The sequence below is a fragment of the Clupea harengus genome, chromosome 15 (assembly GCF_900700415.2).
Source record: "Clupea harengus chromosome 15, Ch_v2.0.2, whole genome shotgun sequence".
Lineage (NCBI taxonomy): Eukaryota > Metazoa > Chordata > Actinopteri > Clupeiformes > Clupeidae > Clupea > Clupea harengus.
Genome location: NC_045166.1, coordinates 7,373,554 through 7,395,032, shown reverse-complemented (window position 1 = coordinate 7,395,032; position 21,479 = coordinate 7,373,554). Strand labels below are relative to the sequence as shown.

The following is a 21,479-nucleotide window of genomic DNA, read 5'->3' as shown; positions in this document are numbered from 1 at the left end:
ACGAAACAAGATTAGCATACATGTGGCATATATACCTACAAGATGACTTGATACATACAAGATGATGTATACGAGACCTAAATGTAGAGAGGAAGAGCACAGGAGAAATGTGTTTACATTTTTTGTTCTAGTAAATGTGCGAGCGGCTGCATTTTGCATCAAATGGAGACTCTTTAGTGAGGGGTTACTGCACCCGGGGAATAAAGCATTGCAGTGGTCAAGCAGTGAAGTGACAAATGCATGGATTAGCTTTTCTGCAATATATAAGGATAGGACCTTCCAGATTTGGGCAATATTATGTTGGTGAAAGACATATGTTTTTTGGGATCTGTTTCTTGTGAATGTTGAGTGAAAAGTTCTGATCAAAATCACTTGGGAGAAGCCATTGAGTGTACAACATTCTCCCAAAGTAGCCTTATTTGACTTTTTCCACATAGATTTCACAACTGCTTTGTGCCATCTTGTTAGACTGTAATATTTATTTGTGTCTTACATTTGCAGTTTCAGTCTGAAGACGGGTTGACAAACGAGGAAGGACATCTTTGGGTAAGTGCCCAACTGGGCATGGAGTCAGACAGGAACTCCCAGCAACTTCTTGTAAAATAAGCAGTGACACTCCCTCTGTTGCCACAGTCTGCCAGGAGGAAGGAGAGTATGAAGTAAAGCAGGAGTGGAGAGAGTGTAACCGGAATAGTAGAGGGTCAGTGGAGTGGATTACATTAACACTGAGTGTAACACTAACTCAGAGACAGTGAGAGAGGATGAGGGACATTAGACAGTGGTACCGGTGTTTGGTGATCATGGTGATTGTGGGGAGTCTTGAGGGTTCATGTTACGTTGAACCACTCGTGGCCACAAAGGATGGTGACATCATCATCGGGGGACTCTTCCCAGTGCACGAGAGTGTTAACTTTACGGACGGCAAAGACGGGGAGCCTTCTGAGCGAAACTGCACCAGGTGAGCAAGAAGTCCATCACAAATAAGCATAGTGGAAACATAGAGACAGATACACTTATTTATAATAATAATAACAAAAACAATGATAAGAATAATAATAATTATGTAAAAAAAAACTTTTAAATACTTTAACCGAACAGATTCTTAAAAATAAAAAAAATTATTGATAGAGGACAAATTTTTGCAAAAAAAAGTATGGTTTTGCAATGTAGTTAGTATGTCTTAATTCAGACACCCTGTGTGTTCATCCAGATATTCTGAATCTCGGCTGCTCCAGGCCCTGATGCTGGTTGAAGCCGTGGAGTCCATCAACCGCTCGCCCCTGCTAGGCAACCTGACGCTGGGCTACCGTATAGTGGACTCCTGCTCGGACGTCACCACTGCTGTGGCTGTTACCCAGAGGTACCTGGATGTCAACTCTGTCTGCCCCCAAGAAGTCAGGGAGAGAGATGGCTGGAACAACAGCAGTCACACCGGTCCCTCTAGACCCGTCAACGTTGTCATAGGAGGGTACCACTCAGAGATCTCCATCGCTGTGGCCAGGCAGCTGTCCATCAATCAAATCCCACAGGTAAAGCAAGTAACAGTGACACATTTTTTTTCTATGAAACTGGTTTATGCAAATTGAAAATGTCACTTTTAAATACCATTCCTCTCTAATACATTAAAGTGGATGTATGATGTGATTGTTTCAATCAGATCAGTTATGGCTCCACCACAGGAATTCTGAGTGACAAATCTCGCTTCCCAGCTTTCATGCGGACAGTACCAGAGGACAACTATCAGGCACAGGCAATTGTTGACATCCTGGTGAACCACAACTGGACCTGGGTGGGTCTGGTGACCACTGATGGGGACTACGGCCGTTATGCCGCCCAGCGCTTCCGGCAACACGCTGAGAGACAGGGCATCTGCATAACATTCAGTGTGGTGCTCCCGGATATACTCGATGACACTGAACTTAAGGATGGCATCAATAGCACGATCAAGTTTTTGGAGGACAATCCCAAAGCCCGTGCTGTGGTGTCCTTTGCAAAGGCGGACCACATGATGTACATCATGCAGAAATTGACACCGAATGCCACGGGCCGAGTCTGGATCGCCAGTGACAACTGGGCCACGTCTCAGCGTGTGCTCGAGTTCGCCAACCTCACTGATGTTGGGGTCATCGTCGGGGTTACCTTGAAATCTGCAAATACGTCACACATCGAGAGGTATCTGGAGGGCCTGGATCCCGACCCGGAGGCTCACCAGAACAACACCATGCTGCAGTGGTTCCTGTTGGAAGAGGGCAAGGGCAAGGGCATGGTTCAGCCCGGGCTGGGAGAGACGCTGAAGAAGAAGATCTACCCATACGCCGCGTTCAGTGTGGGGCTGGCGGTCAGAGCCATAGCCAGTGCCGTGGCCGACCTCTGTGCAAACAGAGACTGCACAGGAGGGGAAAACTTTGAACACTGGGAGGTGGGTAAACACTGCTCTTCCTCTGGGAGGTGGGACTAAGCCTAACAGAAAATTACAGTCTGAGCTTTCCCCTTTTATGTAGATTTTGGTCTATTCCAGTTGATTCCTCTCTTAATATGTATGCTTGCCTTTTTTTGTTCTTTTTGTTGTTGGTTTGTCGATGTAGCTGAAGCACGCTTTGAGGAAAGCTACCTTTGGAATAGATGGAAAGACGTACAGCTTTGATGAACGTGGTGACCTTAATTCTGGGTATGACCTTGTACTTTGGAGGAAGGACAAAGATGGTGTGGGTGTGGATGTGCATGACATCGTGGCTAAGTACAACATCACCTCTCGCAAGCTGTACTTTGTGGGAAATGGAAAACAGAAGGTCTTCAGCTTAACAGTAAGTAAAACGAATCATCTTCCTCCAAATCTTTCTACATTTCACATAATGTAATTGTAAAATTCATGTAATTCAATTTAGAGTGATTTATCATTGCACAACTACTAAGCTCTATACAACAACTAAGCTGCAACTGTTTTGTATATTATTCTGTTATTTATGCAAAATGTCAAACAAAATGTAGCAATCACATATACCTTAAAAAAATAAGTAGTTAAATGTTCAACAGCTACATTTTTTTGTGTGTGTATTTGTGGGCTGGCCCAATAGTGCTTTTTATTATAGTATTAGTTAATTCATTTAAGAAATCTATTTTTCACATTTATCAAATGTCTTTATTATTATATTTTGTAATATTTAAATCTCTTTTTTAATTTCACATATATTACATTTCTGAAGTGAATTTATGAATCTAATCTAATTTTCCCAGCTCTTGGTAAATGTCTCAAGCACTGTTTCCTTTGTCTCTCAGGGAAATGTAACATCCAGGTGCTCTGATGACTGTGCATGGGGTTACAGGAAGGTCGTATATAGGGATAGGCCTGTTTGCTGCTTTGAATGTACCAAATGCAGCAATAACACTTATAGCAATGAATCAAGTATGTACATGCGCGCGCATGCACGCACGCACGCACGCACACACACACACACACACACACACACACACACACACACACACACACACACACACACACACACACACACACACACACACACACAGATTATAGAGTAATGGAAAACTAAACACATACACATACACATACACATACACATACACATACACATACACATACACATACACATACACATATACATATACACATACACATACCCACATTCACATATATCACATTCACATGTACTTCCATAAATAATGTGTACACATTACAATCCCTTAAATTAAGTTTCTTTAATGTGTCCCTTTCCTCTTAACTTTGTCTGCAGGTGTGGAGGAGTGTATAAAGTGTGGTGTAAACCAATGGTCTGAAATGGCTAGCACCATGTGCTTGGACAAAAGTGTCGTGTTTTTCAGCTGGAGGGAAACCTTTGCGATCGTCTTGTTGTGGTTCGCCGCTCTTGGCGTGGTCATCACCCTGGTGGTGCTGGTGCTGTTCCTGGCTCAGTGGTCCACCCCTGTGGTGAAGGCCTCTGTTGGGCCCTTCTCACTCCTGCTCCTCCTCTCTCTGCTCGGCACCTTTACCAGCACCGTGCTATTCGTGGGCAGGCCCAACGACCTCCAGTGCCAGGCGCGCCAGGTGCTGTTTGGCATCAGCTTCACCTTGTGCGTCTCCTGCATTCTGGTCAAGTCCTTGAAGATCCTCCTGGCCTTCCAAATTGACCCCTCTGTAAAGCAAGTCCTGAAACGTCTTTACCAGCCCTACCTGATCATATCTGCCTGTGTGGCTCTCCAGGTTGTTATCTGCTCGGTCTGGCTCATTTTAAGCCCTCCCAGCGCCATCAAGGAGCCATACGGACCAGGTCTGATTCTCTTGAGGTGTGACGAGGGCTACTTCCTCTACTTTGGTCTCATGCTGGCATATAACGCCCTCCTAGGCCTGATTGGATTGGTCATTGCCTTTATGGGCCGGAAGCTGCCAAACTGCTACAACGAGGCCAAATTTATCAGCTTCAGCATGGTCATCTACCTCATATGCTGGGTGGTGTTTGGCCCCGTCTACGCCCAGGCCAGAGCAGGCATTTTCCTCCCGGCGGTGGAGATGATTGTGATCCTCATCTCTGCCTATACCATTCTCTGCTGCCACTTCATTCCCAAGTGCTATATCATCTGCTTCAAGAGTAAAAGCAACACCCGTGAAGTGTTCCGGCGCAAGCTATGGGAGTTCGTCCATCGCAAGACGATGAAGCAATCGTGCACCTCCTCAGATGCACCTCCTTACAAGAACAGCTTCTCCAGTGACTCCTTCGGTGGCTCCTCCCTCAACAGCTCCCTCAACGGCTCCTTCAGAAGTTCCCTGAGTAGCTCCAGCTCTGAGCCATCCCTGGGACTAAAGGATGAGAAGTCTTACCAAGGACGAACATCTCCGGAATCTGGCATATACATCTTGCCTCTGACACCTGGTTTCCAGACACCAGAACCACAGAGCTTCCCTGCTATCGATGGGGACAAAGGGGGTCAGGACGGACATGATAGCATATCTTGACCTCAGTAATAACGAACTGAGACATAGAGGTGGTGAGAGATTCCAGTCTACTCTGCTCATTGATGACACATTCAGATGTGTTCAGTGTTCATGTGTGGTACCTGTATTTGCAATAATGCTTTTTAATTCAATGGTAAATGGTCAAATTCATAAGTGGAATTCTATGTTATTACAGTGTTCAAAAGGCAGCTAAAAACCTATCTTTTTACCAAAGCATCTCATTAATTTTATCTTGCACTATTTATACTTTATTTCTCTGTAACTTGCACTATACATTTTATCTTGCACTATTTCACTATGTATACTCTACTATTTCTCTGTAAAACTGTTTTAAGGGTACTATAGTACTGTCAAAAACCATATTGTGGCTTCAATATATCTCCTGTTTTTCTCACAGATATTTTGCTAACGAGAGACAAATTAGGAGAGCTAGCTCCGTCCCCTGGTCCTCTGGGCGCGGCAAACATAGCGAGGGCTATACAAGGTTTAGTCGGTCTCTGAGAGAGACAAATTGGGAGAGCTATCTCCGGTCACCTGGAAGGCCTCTGGGCACGGCAAACATATCTAGTTCGCCTTGTCGAGAGGAAAGTATTAGATAAAGGAAGGCGGAATCTATGAAGCAACACTAGGGTTCTGACTGAGCTAAAGATTTTAAATCCTTTTACTTTACAGACCAGGCAGAAGGGTTTTATTACTTTTATTACTTTTGTAACGAGAATATAGTAATCCAAGAAGCCTATTGGAACATCAGGTTCTGATACGATGTTGACGAATGTCTTGCATTATATCCTTCCATGCATTGCTCCTGCTGCTTGTTTTTATTGATTTTATGTAAAGCACTTTGAACGGCAACTCTTGTATGAAATGTGCTATATAAATAAAGTCTTACTTACTTACTTACTTACTTACTTACTTACTTACTTACTGACAACTCATATGCCACCTTTCTTACTCTTACCTTTCTTACTCCCTCTGAGGTGAAAGAGATGTTTGTCTTCATTGCAGTTTAATGCATCATGGGGTATCAATACAAAGAATTGTATTCTAAACTGTAGTGCTACAGTCAGTACTCAATCATTGTCCATAGAAAAATGATCTGGTAGCCTGGTATCTTTGGGAAAAGTAATTTGTCCTTTTCTGGACCGGGGGGTAAGATATTAATGATGTGGCGGTACTAAAACTTATATCAAAAGAATACTGAACGAAACACTGTGACTCATCATATATGAAAGGTGTTTCTTTCGTAGGTAAGTATAATGAATAATGAATAATGCATCACACTGTGCAGCCACTCTTAAAGCAGCACAACGGAGGAATTGCTATTCGCTAGGTTTAGCCAACCTAGCGAAACCTGTTGAAATTTGATTACTTTGACACTATGACAAACTAGTGAGTCAACAACTTTCATAACACAGTCAAACATCAAGCAAGTGCAACACAAGACAAAGCAAGACGGCAAATAAGTTTCTTACTAGTCCGGCAGAGAGTAGTACCCGGGCGGCTTCCAGAAACCTACATAGAGCAGTAATATGCCTACGGACCTTGGTATGGCAATGGCACAGAGGCCATTCTCCATATTAAACGTCAATTTTTTAAAGCTTATTTTAAGGTACAATTGCTAATCCTAACCCTAAAGTACAATTGCTACATACTGTTACTTTAAAGCCCCATTCCGCGAGAATAGGTTTTGTTTTGCTACTGAGCTCCCACTAAAGTTGCGGAGTGTAGCTCACTCTTAACACCATTGTCATAAAAACAAATTGCGCGTCGAGACCCCCTACTGGACAGTGTACACAATGCACGTGTATTTGTTGACAAACTGAAGGATATGGAACCGGCGAAGGCAGTGGCGGAAGCCAAAGAAGCATGTAGACTGACAAGGTAGAGTACAACATTTCCACAAATATGACTCTGCATAGTTTTATTTATTGTGACATCCGAGACGAATGCTAATACAACCAAAACCAAATTAACACATTTTAAATTCGCTGAAATACTGCTCACGTTTTCAGCCCATATACATTGTTTTCTAAGCGTTTGAATGTGGAGTAGCCTATGTGTAATCTAATAAAATGTTATTGGCCACATGCTTAATATACACTGGACAGTGCAATGTATTACTAGCGGAGTTAGGTTTTCAAGTTTGCAGACTTCGAGGCTTATTGACGTGAGATTGACGAAGATTGATCAAATTTTTTGACGTGAGATTAATTTATTTGTATGCTAGCCTGAAACAGGACAGGTCGATGACTTTGGGCATCTGGAAAAACTACAAAAATCGTGACACAAGGATGACACCAATAAGGTTACATTGGCCAGGATGTTTATGATGAAAACTAGCAAGTTGACAACTTCCCAACACAGCCAAACATGAAGCAAGCGCGACACAAGACATAGCAAGCTAATAAGTTCTTAGTGACTATTCTAACAGAAAAAAGGCCAGCTGGGCATCTGACTTGTTCGGTTACTTGTTCGTTCAAATTGTTGCATAATGTTATTATAAGAACCATACATGCTACATTATCAAAGACGGTCACAAAGTTTTTTGTTGTTTTTAAGTTGTGCCCAAAATAATGTTTTATTATGGACATGTGCTCAAAAGGATACTGTCAGGATAAGTCAGTATCATGTCAGCCAATGTAAGCTAGAAATGAGACATGCAGAACAAAGAAAGGAAACCCAGTGAAACTGGGCTTTACAGCACTTTGCTTTGTGTTTTTCCAAGCTCAGCTTTTGATTTCAGTGCTCCTCACCTGAATAAGAAGAAAAGTGCATGCAGAAAACAAAAACAAAAAACACAGAAAAAGGTGAAAATGTACATGATACAAAAGATAAAACATCATAAAAATGAGAAGGGGTTAGTTAAACACACACAATAGGGCACATATTACGTAACCTCCTGAGAATCAACCCATAGACTTGTGTCTTCTGTAGTGGACATTTTTCAAGGAAATCACAACAAATATTTTTTTTCTTGGTTTCCAGGAGGATATTGTACGTAGTCCAAAGTCCAAAAAGTTGTATAGTTTCTCCCTCTGGTGGCCAATACAGGAACTGAATTATTTAGAGAGACACAGACAGGCAAGGAGAATGTGTAGCAAGTTGTTCTATACAGTTTGATTTAGAAAGAAGAGCTAGGAACATAATGTAAGGTTTTCTCGGCCTGACTGTTTTTGCAGGGAATCCATTTCAACTTAATATATATTTCAGGCAAAGAATGGACTAAAACCTCTTTAGAGGTCTTCCTCTAGAAACCATTGAAAGCAGCAGTATGTGTGGTGCAGTAGTATGCAGGTTTTAGTTGGAGGTATGTTAATTGTATATAGGGTAACTACTTTTGTTTCCTACCATCCAAGATTCAGAAAGAAAAAATACATACATATATATTTGTAAACACATACATATCTATTTATTGTTGCATTTTTCCAAGGTTGCCCAGCAATGGAAATTGATTACAGAAATACCATAACAATTATTTAAATGAAAATATTTTAATTCAAACAATTATTTAATTTAAATTAAGATTTAAATGAACAAGTGAAATGCCTCATTTTTGAGCAAAATATGCTATTGCCTTTCTTTTCATTTGTGTACATTACATTACTTACTACAGTACTTTACATTTGCTATAGTACTCTCTCTTGTGTGTAACATACATTTGCTATAGTACTCTCTCTTGTGTGTAACATACATTTGCTACAGTACTCTCTCTTGTGTGTAACATACATTTGCTATAGTACTCTCTCTTGTGTGTAACATACATATGCATTATGTAATCATACATATACTGTATAAAGGCTTCTGAGGAATTAGTTAAATAAGTTAAAGTATATAGTTATAATCTGTATTTAGACATTTGTGCTGCCTAGGCGGGTGTTCATCATATATTAACCTCACACAAAGATCACATAGAGTAAATTAACTATATATATATATATTTATATATACAGTATAATATGAAATAAATATTTTAGTAGTAGATCTGTGCTTCAATCTGTGGTAGCACGCCTCACAAGAGCCTTTTTCTTCCTGTTTGCCGGCATGAGGAAGCGTGGTTCTTCTGGTTTTGTTGGTGCAGGTGAATCGGGAGATAGATGTGTGGTGGAAATGCCCAATACCGGCGTAACTTCATAGAATGTGGAGACACCATCAAATGACTCCCTGGGAACCAGCGATGTCTGGGAGCTTGAGCCTTTCAGGGAGCCACGGGATTGCTCCTCCAAGTCAGAGCTGTCTGTCAGTGAGATGCTCGGGGGTTCTAGGCTCGTCCGACAGGCATAGTTCCGCACGTTCTGGCGGAAGGCCTCCTTGGTGTTGCACTCTTTCTTGAAGCACATGGTGTAGCACTTGGGCAGAAAGAGCGCCCCGAGGATGCCATAGGCCGAGAAGAGGATGACGATCATCTCCACTGCCGGGAGGAACTTGCCTGGTGGAGCGTGGGCATAAATGGGGCCAAACAACACGAAGCATATGAGGTAGATGAGTAAGCCGAAGGTAATGTATTTGGCCTCGTTGTAGCAGTATGGCAGCTTCCGGCCTTTAAAGGCAATGGCAAACCCGATCAGAGACAGAAGACCGATGTACGCCAGCATGAGGCCGAAGAAGAGAAAGGAGCTCTCATCGCATTGTAGTAGAATAACACCACCTTCTTTATACTCCTCACTATATTTAGGAGGGCTCATAATGAGCCAGACCGTACAGATGGCCACCTGAACAGCCACACAGGCCGCTATGATCAGGTAGGGCTGGAAGAGTTTGTCCAGAATAAGCCTCACCGAGGGGTCAATCTGGAAGGCCAGGAGGATCTTGAAGGACTTGACCAGGATGCAGGAGACGCACAAGGTGAAGCTGATGCCAAACAGCACCTGGCGCGCCTGGCACTGGAGGTCGTTGGGCCTGCCCACGAAGAGCACGGTGCTGGTGAAGGTGCCGAGCAGAGAGAGGAGGAGCAGGAGTGAGAAGGGCCCAACAGAGGCCTTCACCACAGGGGTGGACCACTGAGCCAGGAACAGCACCAGCACCACCAGGGTGATGATCACACCCAGCACGGCGAACGACAACAAGACGATCGCAAAGTCTTCCTTCCAGCTGAAAAACACGACACTTTTGTCCAAGCACATGGTGCTGCCCTCTTCAGACCACTGACTGTCTTCACATGGCAGGCACTTCACCGCATCTGTACAGATAGTTTCAGTTTGGAAAAGGATAGAAAAAAGCACATAGTCACTGGTCAGCGCCTATATATTAAGATGAAGTCAGTGTTTAATGTATTTACAATAAAAAATGTTGTATATGTGTGTCTGTTTGATTGTTTATATTAACATCTACTTACTTGTATCATTACAGAAATAGTTGGGTGGGCATGCCGTGCATTCAAAGCAGCACACTTGCTTGTCCTTCGGTATGACCTTAATGCTTCCTGGATCACAGCTTGCGGAACATTCAGAGGTCATATTACCCTGGAACAACAGCATAAAGACAGCATGGAGAGACCCTTCTATTGAAGCCTGCTGATCCGTTCAGACAGTAAATGATTTTTGGGTGGCATGGGTGAATTTCTGAGTAAGGCTAGTAGTGAAATGATAGATGCAGCATAGTGAGAAGCCTTCTGGCATAATTTTGAGATGTTCTGGATGTGATATGAAATATCAAAATGTGTGTAGATGGGTAGGAAACTGTTAGATGAGAATTACCACAACTTTGTAGATCTTCATGTTGCCGTCATTCACAAAGTAGAGCTTACAGGTGTTGATTCTGTACCCGGCCACGATGTCATTCATGTACACCTGGCCTCCGTTCTGCTTCCAGAGTGTGACATCATAGCCAGTTTCGAGATCACCACGGTTATTGAATTTGTATTGAGTGCCATTTGATTCATATTCAAATGTGCCTTTCCGCAAAGCACTCTTCAGCTACAGACAAAACAGACAAGTTTTAAGATGAAAGCAAAAGTAAGGACGTATTATATGACGCTGTAATTTAGCAGAGGAAGAAGAGCAGTGTTTACTCACCTCCCAGGGTGCAAACCCTTTGCCTCCTCTGCAGTCTCTGTTTGCGCAGAGCTTGGCCACGGCACTGGCTATGGCTCTGACCGCCAGCCCCACACTGAACGCGGCGTATGGGTAAATGCTCTTCTTCAGCGTCTCTCCCAGCTCGGGCTGAACCATGCCCTTGCCCTTGCCGTCTCTCAACAGGAACCACTGCAGCATGGTGTTGTTCTGGTGAGCGTCCGGGTCAGGATCCAGGCCCTCCAGATACTTCTCGAAGTTCGACGTATTTCCAGATTTCAGGTTGACCCCAAAGACGACCCCAATGTCACTGAGCGTGAGGTCCTCTACGGAACGTTCGGAAGTGGCCCAGTTGTCGCTGGCGATCCAGATGCGGCCCTTGGCATTAAGCGTCAGGTTCTGAAAGATGTACATCATGTGATCTGGTTTGGCAAAGGACACTATGACTCTGATTCTAGTGTCGTTTTCGATATTCTGGATGATTTCGCCGATCACCCGTTTCTGATCTGTGTCATCAAGGATGTCCGGCAGCACCTCAGTAAAGGCTATGCAGATGCCTTTTTTCTTTGCATGGTACTGGAAGCGTTGGGCGGCATATCGGCCGTAGTCCCCATCAGTGGTCACCAGACCCACCCAGTTCCAGCCGTGGTCCTCCAGGATGTCAACAATTGCCTGTGCCTGATAATTGTCCTCTGGTACTGTCCGCATGAAAGCTGGGAAGCGAGATTTGTCACTCAGAATTCCCGCAGTGGAGCCATAACTGATCTGATCGAAACAAACCATCAAATATCAATTTACTTCACATCGTACAGATACATAGAATATAATAGAATAACTATACCATTTGAAAGGTAAAACGTCCTGATTGGACAAATGTACTGTATAACTCCCACGTTCATTCTCACTGGCTTTACCTGTGGGATTTGATGGATGGACAGCTGCCTGGCCACAGCGATGGAGATCTCTGAGTGGTACCCTCCTATGACAACGTTGACGGGTCTAGAGGGACTGGTGGGCCTGCTGTTGTACCAGCCATCTCTCTTCCAGACTTCTTGGGGGCAGACAGAGTCGTACAGGAACCTCTGGGTAACAGCCACAGCAGTGGTGACGTCCGAGCAGGAGTCCACTATACGGTAGCCCAGCGTCAGGTTGCCTAGCAGGGGCGAGCGGTTGATGGACTCCACGGCTTCAACCAGCATCAGGGCCTGGAGCAGCCGAGCCTCAGAATATCTGGATGAAAACACAGGGGTTCACACCAAGGAGGTATTATAGAGAGGTCATGGGTTAGCAGTGACCTCAGCTCAGGTGGTGCCAATGGGGCTGTATGCACCCAGCTCTGGGGCACAAAACCTGAGAGTCAGGTACTGAAGATGTCATATGAGGAGAATCATTCTCCTTTATCTATTAAGGAGAGAATAATGTTTCGAAATGATTTGTAACTGCATGTACAATGAACTCCTTACTTGTGACTAAAGTTCTCATTTGAATAAACATACTATGATTTGTAGAAATTAATATATAGTTGTAAATATATACTTTATCATATTTGTAATTTTTAAATCTGTAATTTTGTGTGTGAAGTGTTGAATCTGCGTTTATGGATCATCCATCACACACATTCATCCCAGTTTCCACTGATACAAATGACATTTCACGACAAATGCACGAGCAAAGTATGATGTATACAGTATTTACAAATGGTTCATGGATTTACAAAAAACATTTGAGACATTACTCTCTCCACAATTTTCCCCTTTAAAATGTATCAAATCAAAATCATTGATCACTAACAACATATATACTGTAATATAAAAAAATGCTATGAATTAATAGATTTTCAGTGTATTAAGACATCACTTTTTGAATCAGTAGCTGCAGTTGCAGCAGAAGCCAGCAATAGCAACATTAAATTGAAGTTGGTGACACTTGAGTCATGAGGACATGTACTTAGTGCCGTACAGTCCATTTTACACAGATTATGTTTATCATATCCAATACATATATTATTGTTAACAATGTTCTATGTACATTTACTGGCAATGAGATTTAATAACTTGGAATGGAATTGCATTCAACAAAACTATTCCATTTACAGTCATTTAGCAGACGCTTTTATCCAAAGCGACGTACAAGGGAGAGAACAATAAAGCTACGGAATACCTACGGAATTCCGGAATACCTCAGCGCTACAAAGTTCCATGGCAGTTTATCTCATTTCATCTGAACTATGTGTGTACGTCACATAGATATAATTAACTTACTTCCTGGTCAGCGTGTCTTGCTTCAAACCACCCCAAACCAGTTATTGTTTCATGTGTTTTGATCACTAGGCCTACCAGGTCTAGGATCTACCAAGGGACATCACTACTACTACTATCATAGGAAATATATATATACGTATATAAGAAAACGTTGTGCAGTTTTTAAAGATGTATTCTACTGTCAACTCTCTTAATTCATTTTAATTCATCTGTGTTTACAACTATGTGAATCCATGTTTAGTCATATCCCTATTTGGTAGCTGGTTCAGTTTTGTAAGAAAGGCTCAGTCATAGTTCATGTTCCCATTACACTATTCTGTACTTTGGTAAGTGTACCTGAATGCAATTTAGAATGCTTGGAACTGGAATTCTTGACAATTCTTGGTATCCTGTTCTATTCTTATCCATATTGTACTGTTAAATTGTTTGCTTAAATCATCACCATTTTCATTACAAAAGATTCTTACACAAAATTCCCCAATCAGTATTTGTATTGTTAGCCTTCATGCTCTAGAATCAGGCAAAATAAATGATTTGTCTGCTAACTTAAAAAAGAAAAAGCAAACCTGAAATAAACTATGCTACTTGCGTAAGTATTCAAACCCCTGTACCTTTAAACGAGTTCCAGATTTAAGGCAAATGGTTCACAAATTACATATGTGTTCACACATGTATATGTGTTCACAGTGACAATACTGATTGGAAAAATATCTGTAAATATGTTCTGTAAAACAGATAATCGTGATAACTTTCAGGGGGACTGAATACATTTGCAAGCCACCATACCTGTAAGACTCGTAACGGCATATTCTCACCTGGTACACGTTCGCTCGGACGGCCTTCCATCGTAGTTGTCGTTGAAGTTGACGCTCTCGTGCACAGGGAAGATTCCGCCGACGATGATGTCGCCATCCTTCGTGGCCACGAGTGGCTCAGTATAGTGTGAACATTCTAGACTCCCCCAACTTGCCACGATCACCAAGCACATGTAACACAGCCCGGTACAGGTCGTCATCTCTCGGCTTCTTTTTGTGCATCTCATCGCTGGCTCTTTAGTCTTCAAAAGGTGTAAGTTATTGGGCTGCTAGCCACTACATTCCACACCCGCCCACATCCTCCTGGCTAATAAAAACACTGGTCAGAGGTGATACTCTTCTTAGGAAAAAGACAACTGTCAGTGATTTGTTGTGAGTCCTTATCAGTGAATGGTTCTCTGTTCCTCGAACATGTGGGCATACCAGCTGACGCACTGCATCCAAGCTATATGCTCAAGTATGCGGCCTCACACTCATACCAGTACAGAGCATCGAATACACATTGTATTTAATATAGCTTTATTCTTTCCTGACCACAGCAACGTGTATGTGTACTCTAAACACAAAAACATTCATAGACACACACACACATCATTCTGATGGCATGGCTATCTCGCAAATTTCCTGGAAATATTATATTTTCCTGTTTGAGTCACCTGTTTACTGAGAATTCCACAACACACTTACCCAAAGTCAGGTGGATTTCCCCATTGCTGGCATTGACACCACAATAGATATATAGTAATAATGGTATATCATTATTGTTGAGATATGTTCATTATGTACTCAGATGTATATGTAATGTAATGTAATGCTGTACTGTGGTATGTATATATGGTTACGCCACAGGGTGGCGCTAGGGTACAGGCTATAAAGGCCGATTTGCCATATGTTAGTCAGTTGAAGTTAGCTCTGACCGTGAGACTGATGTGTCAGAAGCCTGTTCAATAAATACGCCAAGAACGGCTAAAGATAACTCCATCATTTATTCTTCCATCCGAATGCAACGGTAGCTGCAGCAACAGTGCACCACAACTCAACAGGTTATGGGCCCAGGAGTCGTTCGGAAGAAAAGTTTGACAGTTAGAAAGTCGCAACGAACCGCGTGCTAACGGGCAGCTAGCTAAGGAGAAGAGCAAGCTTGCATGATGGAACAATGAGGGATGAGCAGGTTGCCTCGACCGACATTCGACGGAGATGAGACCAAGTATGAGAGGTTTAGAGTAGACTAGATTCAGAAACATTGTGTACAAGTTTAAAACAGAGTAGATAAAAAAAAAACACAGGGTGTAGAGGTTTAGAGCAGAATAGAGTGAGAAAGACTGAATGATACCAGTAGTTTAGAGCAGAATAGATTCAGAAATACTGGATTATACTGGAGGTTTAGAGCAGAATAGATTCAGAAACACTGGATGATACTACATGTTTTCGAATGCCAATTTGGTACCCTTCGTCCAACTGCTCTGCAATACTCAGTCTTCCAAAGAGGCTTAGCTTCAGGCTGTTAGTTAGATGGCTGCGGCAAGATTCGTGCTTCTTACATTTATCGTTAAAGTGCTTTAGATCCCTCATCCCCATTGCAGTCCAGATTGTTTCAGTCCCAGGACTTTGGAACAACAGGCAGGGAAAACAAAAAAACGCATCACTCACTGAACAACCAGCTAACCAGCTCCGGTTAGCATACAGGCTTGAGGAGAAGCTACGGGTGTACGTCCTCCCGCGGTCGATGCTCTGCTGCTGCATTTTTAAATCCGGACGTTCGGGTCCCATGTCTTTCAGTCTCTTCTTATCGACATCTGATCGTCGATTCGAAAGTTTTCAGTCGGCATACTCACAGAATCAAAGTCTCTGCTAGCTATGTTGCTCTCGTAGATACGTGAGATGTATATGGGATGTGAGGGAATGATAAAGGTCTCTGATTCGACGAATAGTCCAGTCGCGTTGAAATAAAAAACGATGTCATTGGTCAGGGCGCAAAATTTTGCGCCCCAGGATCGAACTTTCATCCGCCAATGAGAAGCTGTCCTTCCTCAAATGTTGCAGAAAAGTATGAGAGCTCCCATTGACTTCCATTTGGCCGGCGCCCCTCCAGGGAGGAGGGGCTTATCTCAGTGATAACGAATGGCAATATATTATATTTGGTCACATTTAAGTGGTTGTTGGCAGGGGCTTACAGTCTCACACACACATGTAACGCGTTAACACAGTACAGTTCCTATTTTAATTGTTTGGTATATAATGTTTTTTTACTTTTTTTTTTTTTTTTTCATCTCAAAATTTTAGGAGGGGCGGCGCCCTTGCGCCCTGTATTGACGCACCGCCACTGATGCTGACGCATATGCAGAGCTAATTTTACTGTTGGATGACAAAAGCCTCTCGTTAGTTATGAGAGATGCGCCCAATGAAGGAAGAAAAGCTCTGAAAATATTGAGAGAGTATTATGCAGGGAGGGGAAAGCCCCGTATAATCAACTTGTACACCACGCTGACATCGCTTCAGAAGGCAAACCATGAGAGTATAATGGACTATATCATCAGAGCAGAAACCGCCATCACAGCGCTGAGGAACGCGGGTGAAACGTTAGGAGACGGATTGCTAGTGGCTATGGTCTTAAAAGGACTGCCTGAGAGTTTTAAGCCATTTGCAATGTGGCACATACGGACGATAACATCACGTTTGCAGAATTCAAGACTAAACTACGAAGTTTTGAAGAAACAGAGAAGATAAACGCAGCTGAGTCGAGCGACAGTGTGATGAAGACTCAAGGGAAGAGTGGAAGGCGTCCCGCCAAAACGGTCGCCTGTGGCTGGAACAAAGAAGACACAGAAATGTTATGTTTCAAGTGTGGCATCAAAGGCCACAGAGCGAGAGTGTGTCGACAGAAGACATGGTGTAGTTTTTGCAGAAGTGACACACACAAAGATGCCACGTGTAGGCGTAAGGACAAACAAGATGGTGTGAGTAAAGTCTCAGAAGATGCCGACGAGGACTACGCGTTCACGGTGAGAGACGGAGGAACCAGAACCCAGCGGCAGCCGGCGCGCAGCATCCAGGAGAGGGGTCTGATGGTGGACACGGGAGCTACATCTCATGTCATCACTGACATAACCGTGTTCAAGAGTTTCGACAGCGCGTTCAGGCCAGAAACGCACATTGTCGAGCTGGCAGACGGCACCCGGTGCAGCGAGATTGCTCAGCGGAGGGGGAATGCTGAGGTTTCCCTCATCGACAGCAACGGACAGCGATGAAAGGCGACACTGAGAGACGCTTTGTTCGTACCGTCATATCCTCAGAGCATCTTCTCGGTGAAGGCAGCTACTACGAGCGGAGCTACGGTTGTCTTCAAAGAAGATAAAGATGTCCTGATAACCAGAGGTGGTACCAGATTTAACATTCATGTGTATGGAAAGCTGTATTATTTGCATACTGAATCTGAATCTAATGATAAGTGTAATGCCTGTCACGACATACAGACATGGCATGAAATATTAGGCCATTGTAACTATGACGATGTTCTTAAGTTGCAAAATGTTGTTGTAGGTATGCAGATCAAAGGCAAAACGGGTAGGCCCGAACAAGAGTGTGAGGTGTGTATTCAGGGAAAGTTTGCCCAAACCAGAAATAGGGACCCTGACACCAGAGCAAAGGCTCCCTTACAGATGGTACACACAGATCTTGCAGGTCCTGTAGCCACTGAGTCGAGAGATGGTTACAAATATGTGCAATCATTTACTGATGATTACTCAAGTGCAGTGTTTGTTTATTTTCTAAAGAAGAAAAGTGACACAGTATAGGCTACGGAAAAGTTCCTAGCAGATATATCCCCTTATGGGAAGGTGAGGTGCATCAGATCCGACAACGGAACAGAGTTTACATGCAGTGATTTCCAAGCAGTGTTGAGGAAGAATAAGATCAGACATGAAACGTCAGCTCCTTATTCCCCACACCAGAACGGAACAGCAGAGAGGGGTTGGCGTACTCTTTTTGAGATGGGTAGGTGCATGATAGTTGAAAGTACATTACCAAAGCAGCTATGGCCCTACGCTGTACAAACAGCAGCAATGGTACGGAACAAATGTTTTAACAGACGTACAGGGCAGACTCCTTATGAGCTGCTAACAGACAAAAAGCCCAATATATCCAAAATGCAAAAGTTTGGGTCTGTATGTTACACGTACAAACAGAGCAAAGGGAAGCTTGATTCCAGATGTGATCAGGGGCATTTTGTAGGTCACGACAAGAACAGCCCAGCGTATTTGGTGTATCATCCAGATACAAACAAAGTACAAAAACACAGACTAGTAAAGTTTGTGAGGCAGTCAACTGTGGAAAAACAAACACAGACATGTGAGCCAGATCCAAGTGATAGCTATGATGACACTGTGAGACCCAGGACTAGTGGAACCACGCAGGGGGTGAGTAGGAAAACAGAAAATAGTGATAGTCCAGGTACAGAAGCGAGGTCTAGTGACCATAATCAAACACAACAGAGTGTGACAAGTGGTGAACCAGAGAGTAGAAGGTATCCAACTAGAGAAAGAAGGAAGCCGAGTCACTTAGATGAGTTCATAACTGAAAACTGTGTTAGTGATGCGGTTCATATCACAGTAGACTACTGCTGTAGAGCGGTGTGTGGCATTCCACAGACATTTGGGGAGGCAATGGGGTCAGCTAACTCAAAAGAATGGGCAAAGGCCATGGATGAGGAAATCCAGTCCTTAAACGAGAACAAGACCTTTACCCCGACAGCACTGCCAATAGGCAAGGAGACAGTGGGGGGTAGATGGGTTTACGCCATCAAGACTGATGTAGATGGGAGAGACAAATACAAAGCAAGGTTTGTGGCCAAGGGTTACAGCCAGAGAATGGGAGTAGACTATGGGGAGACGTTTTCACCCACGGCAGACATGACGAGTGTAAGGGTGGTGCTACAAAAAGCTGCACAGGAGAATTTACTCCTGCACCAAATGGACGTGAAAACTGCGTACTTGCACGCTCCCATAGATTATGAGATCTACATCAATCCACCAGAGGGTTATGAAGAAAAAGAGGGTATAGTTTATAAGCTAGAGAAATCCCTTTACGGTCTTAAACAGTCCGGCCGAAATTGGAATAGGGTTTTGCACAATTGCCTCACTGAGGATGGATTCACACAAAACCCAGCCGACCACTGTGTTTATGTCAAAGAGTCAAAAGAAGGGAAGTTGATCATAATCACATGGGTCGATGACTTGATCATTGCAGCAAGCAATGAAGAGAGACTGAAAGAGGTGAAAGAGATGCTCGCAGAAAAGTTTAAGATGAAAGATTTAGGCAAACTCAAACATTTTCTGGGTATTGATTTCAGTCAAACAGATGGATGTGTAAAGATGTCACAGGAAAGGTACACTAACATGATACTACAGCGTTTTAATATGCAAGATTGTAGGACCAGAGAAACACCCTGTGAGCAGAAGCTAGAGTATACTGACGATGCAGTAAAGATGGAAAATGTCAGGATGTACAGGGAGGCTGTAGGTAGTCTTATATACCTGACTACTTGTACCAGACCAGATTTAAGTTTTGTAGTGAGCAGATTATCACAGTACTTTGCAGAGCCTACAGAGGAGCAGTGGGCCACTGTGAAGCACGTACTAAGGTATCTCAAAGGCACTGCAGAGAAAGGGTTAAGCTTTAGGAGAAATGACAGTGAGGAGCTAGGTATACAAGCCTACAGTGATGCTGACTGGGCGGCTGATACCAGTGACAGACGCAGTACCACAGGATACTGTGTCAGTCTTAGTCAGAACAGCTCTCTAATCTCGTGGAAGACTAGAAAACAACCCACAGTTGCGCTTTCCACCTGCGAGGCAGAATACATGGCACTGGCTTCAACCATACAGGAGTGTCTATACCTGGAGCAGTTACTAGGGGGTATAGATAACCACAATTACACACAAACTATTGTACATGAGGACAATCAGGGGACAATAGCTCTTGCCAAAAACCCTGTAAACAGACGGAGGTGTAAACACCACTTTATCAGGTCAACTGTGATTGAGGGAAGGGTGATTTTGATGTATTGTTCTACCGATAACATGATTGCTGATGTAATGACCAAACCTGTAAATAAGTTGAAACTGAAGAGGTTTGCAAGTGCTCTTTTTGGAGAGTGATATGTGTATGACAGAGGTTCACATTCATTCTGTTTTTCTGTGTTTCTTTTGCTTGAAGTATAGCAACCTGAGTACAAGTGGGGGTGTTGAGATATGTTCATTATGTACTCAGATGTATATGTAATGTAATGTAATGCTGTACTGTGGTATGTATATATGGTTACGCCACAGGGTGGCGCTAGGGTACAGGCTATAAAGGCCGATTTGCCATATGTTAGTCAGTTGAAGTTAGCTCTGACCGTGAGACTGATGTGTCAGAAGCCTGTTCAATAAATACGCCAAGAACGGCTAAAGATAACTCCATCATTTATTCTTTCATCCGAATGCAACGGTAGCTGCAGCAACAGTGCACCACAACTCAACAATTATATTATTACAATGTATTATTATTATATGTATATTTCACAAGATATGATTACTGTAGACCACCCCTTTGGCTTGACTGACAGCGTGGATTTGTGCAAATGCCAAAGATTGGTGATGTGCTTAAAAACATCAACACTACTGTACCCTGGATTATATAGGCCTACAGTGTTTCACAAACTGGGGTACGCATACCCCCAGGAGTAGCCTACGCAAAGGGACGTAGGGGGTACGCGGGGGTGATTTGCATTTTCAAAGTGAAACAGCCCATTACTATGGGGCGCCGTTTGTAAAATGTTGCACGTTCTAAAACCCTGCTCAGTTTTGGTACATTTAGCATTATCATATGGGGAAAAAAGCACAACAATATTCAAATGTCACTTTTTCAAACATTTAGAGATATTCATGTAAGGATAATGTTTGGCAGTAACACAAAGTTGTTGAATAATATAAATGTTTCATCTAAATGTAAATGTTAAATATAAATGTAAATGTTAAATATAAATGTTAAATGTAAATGTAAATGTTAAATATAAACGTAAATGTTCAATGTTATATATAAATGTTAAATATAAGTGTTAAATGTTAATGTTAAATGTAAATGCTAAATGTAAATGTTAAATGTAAATGTTAAATGTAAATGTTAAATGTTCAGTCTACATGTCAGATTTGAAGACTGAACCTTACAATATTTACGGTAATTGGCTTTCATAGTTTTCACGTCACGTCAGAATTACCAGCTTGCGGGCAAGAAATACACTCCACAGCTGTCTACCACTGGAATTTATACAGGAACTGACCATCTTTCATTCAAGATTATTTAATATATCCGCTTTAAAATTGTCTGACATAGGTAGTAAAATGCCAGACAGTTGTTGCTCGGTTGGCTGTTCAAATCGGCGAGGAGACAA

The 21,479-nt window shown here is 42.8% G+C and overlaps 2 protein-coding genes across 2 annotated transcripts; one reads left to right on the top strand and one right to left on the bottom strand.

Moving 5' to 3' along the window:
- The first annotated feature begins 548 nt into the window (after positions 1–548).
- LOC105889782 (G-protein coupled receptor family C group 6 member A-like) lies at positions 549–5,813 on the top strand. Its single transcript, XM_031582198.1, has 6 exons — positions 549–958; positions 1,211–1,529; positions 1,658–2,419; positions 2,586–2,804; positions 3,277–3,403; positions 3,750–5,813. Exons 1-6 carry the CDS (start codon positions 762–764, stop codon positions 4,964–4,966), a joined length of 2,841 nt encoding a protein of 946 aa, XP_031438058.1. The 5' UTR covers positions 549–761; the 3' UTR covers positions 4,967–5,813.
- Positions 5,814–6,845: 1,032 nt separating this feature from the next.
- On the bottom strand, positions 6,846–14,524 carry LOC105889781 (G-protein coupled receptor family C group 6 member A-like). Its single transcript, XM_012815708.3, has 6 exons — positions 14,051–14,524; positions 11,889–12,204; positions 10,978–11,739; positions 10,660–10,878; positions 10,299–10,425; positions 6,846–10,142 (listed from the first exon to the last, which is right to left on the bottom strand). The coding sequence occupies exons 1-6, from the start codon at positions 14,275–14,277 to the stop codon at positions 8,956–8,958; spliced, it is 2,838 nt and encodes a 945-aa protein (XP_012671162.2). The 5' UTR covers positions 14,278–14,524; the 3' UTR covers positions 6,846–8,955.
- Between the last annotated feature and the right edge of the window lie 6,955 nt (positions 14,525–21,479).

What these genes read in the sequence shown, in the direction of transcription:
- LOC105889781 (XM_012815708.3), bottom strand. Translation starts at nt 14,277, where the DNA reads ATGAGATGCACAAAAAGAAGCCGAGAGATGACGACCTGTACCGGGCTG. An exon ending in AAGGGTTTGCACCCTGGGAG is followed by an intron (nt 10,879 to 10,977) that starts GTGAGTAAACAC and finishes TTTTGTCTGTAG; the next exon opens with CTGAAGAGTGCTTTGCGGAA. An exon ending in TGAAGATCTACAAAGTTGTG is followed by an intron (nt 10,426 to 10,659) that starts GTAATTCTCATC and finishes CTGTTGTTCCAG; the next exon opens with GGTAATATGACCTCTGAATG.
- LOC105889782 (XM_031582198.1), top strand. Translation starts at nt 762, where the DNA reads ATGAGGGACATTAGACAGTGGTACCGGTGTTTGGTGATCATGGTGATT. An exon ending in TCTGAGCGAAACTGCACCAG is followed by an intron (nt 959 to 1,210) that starts GTGAGCAAGAAG and finishes GTGTTCATCCAG; the next exon opens with ATATTCTGAATCTCGGCTGC. An exon ending in AGAAGGTCTTCAGCTTAACA is followed by an intron (nt 2,805 to 3,276) that starts GTAAGTAAAACG and finishes TTTGTCTCTCAG; the next exon opens with GGAAATGTAACATCCAGGTG.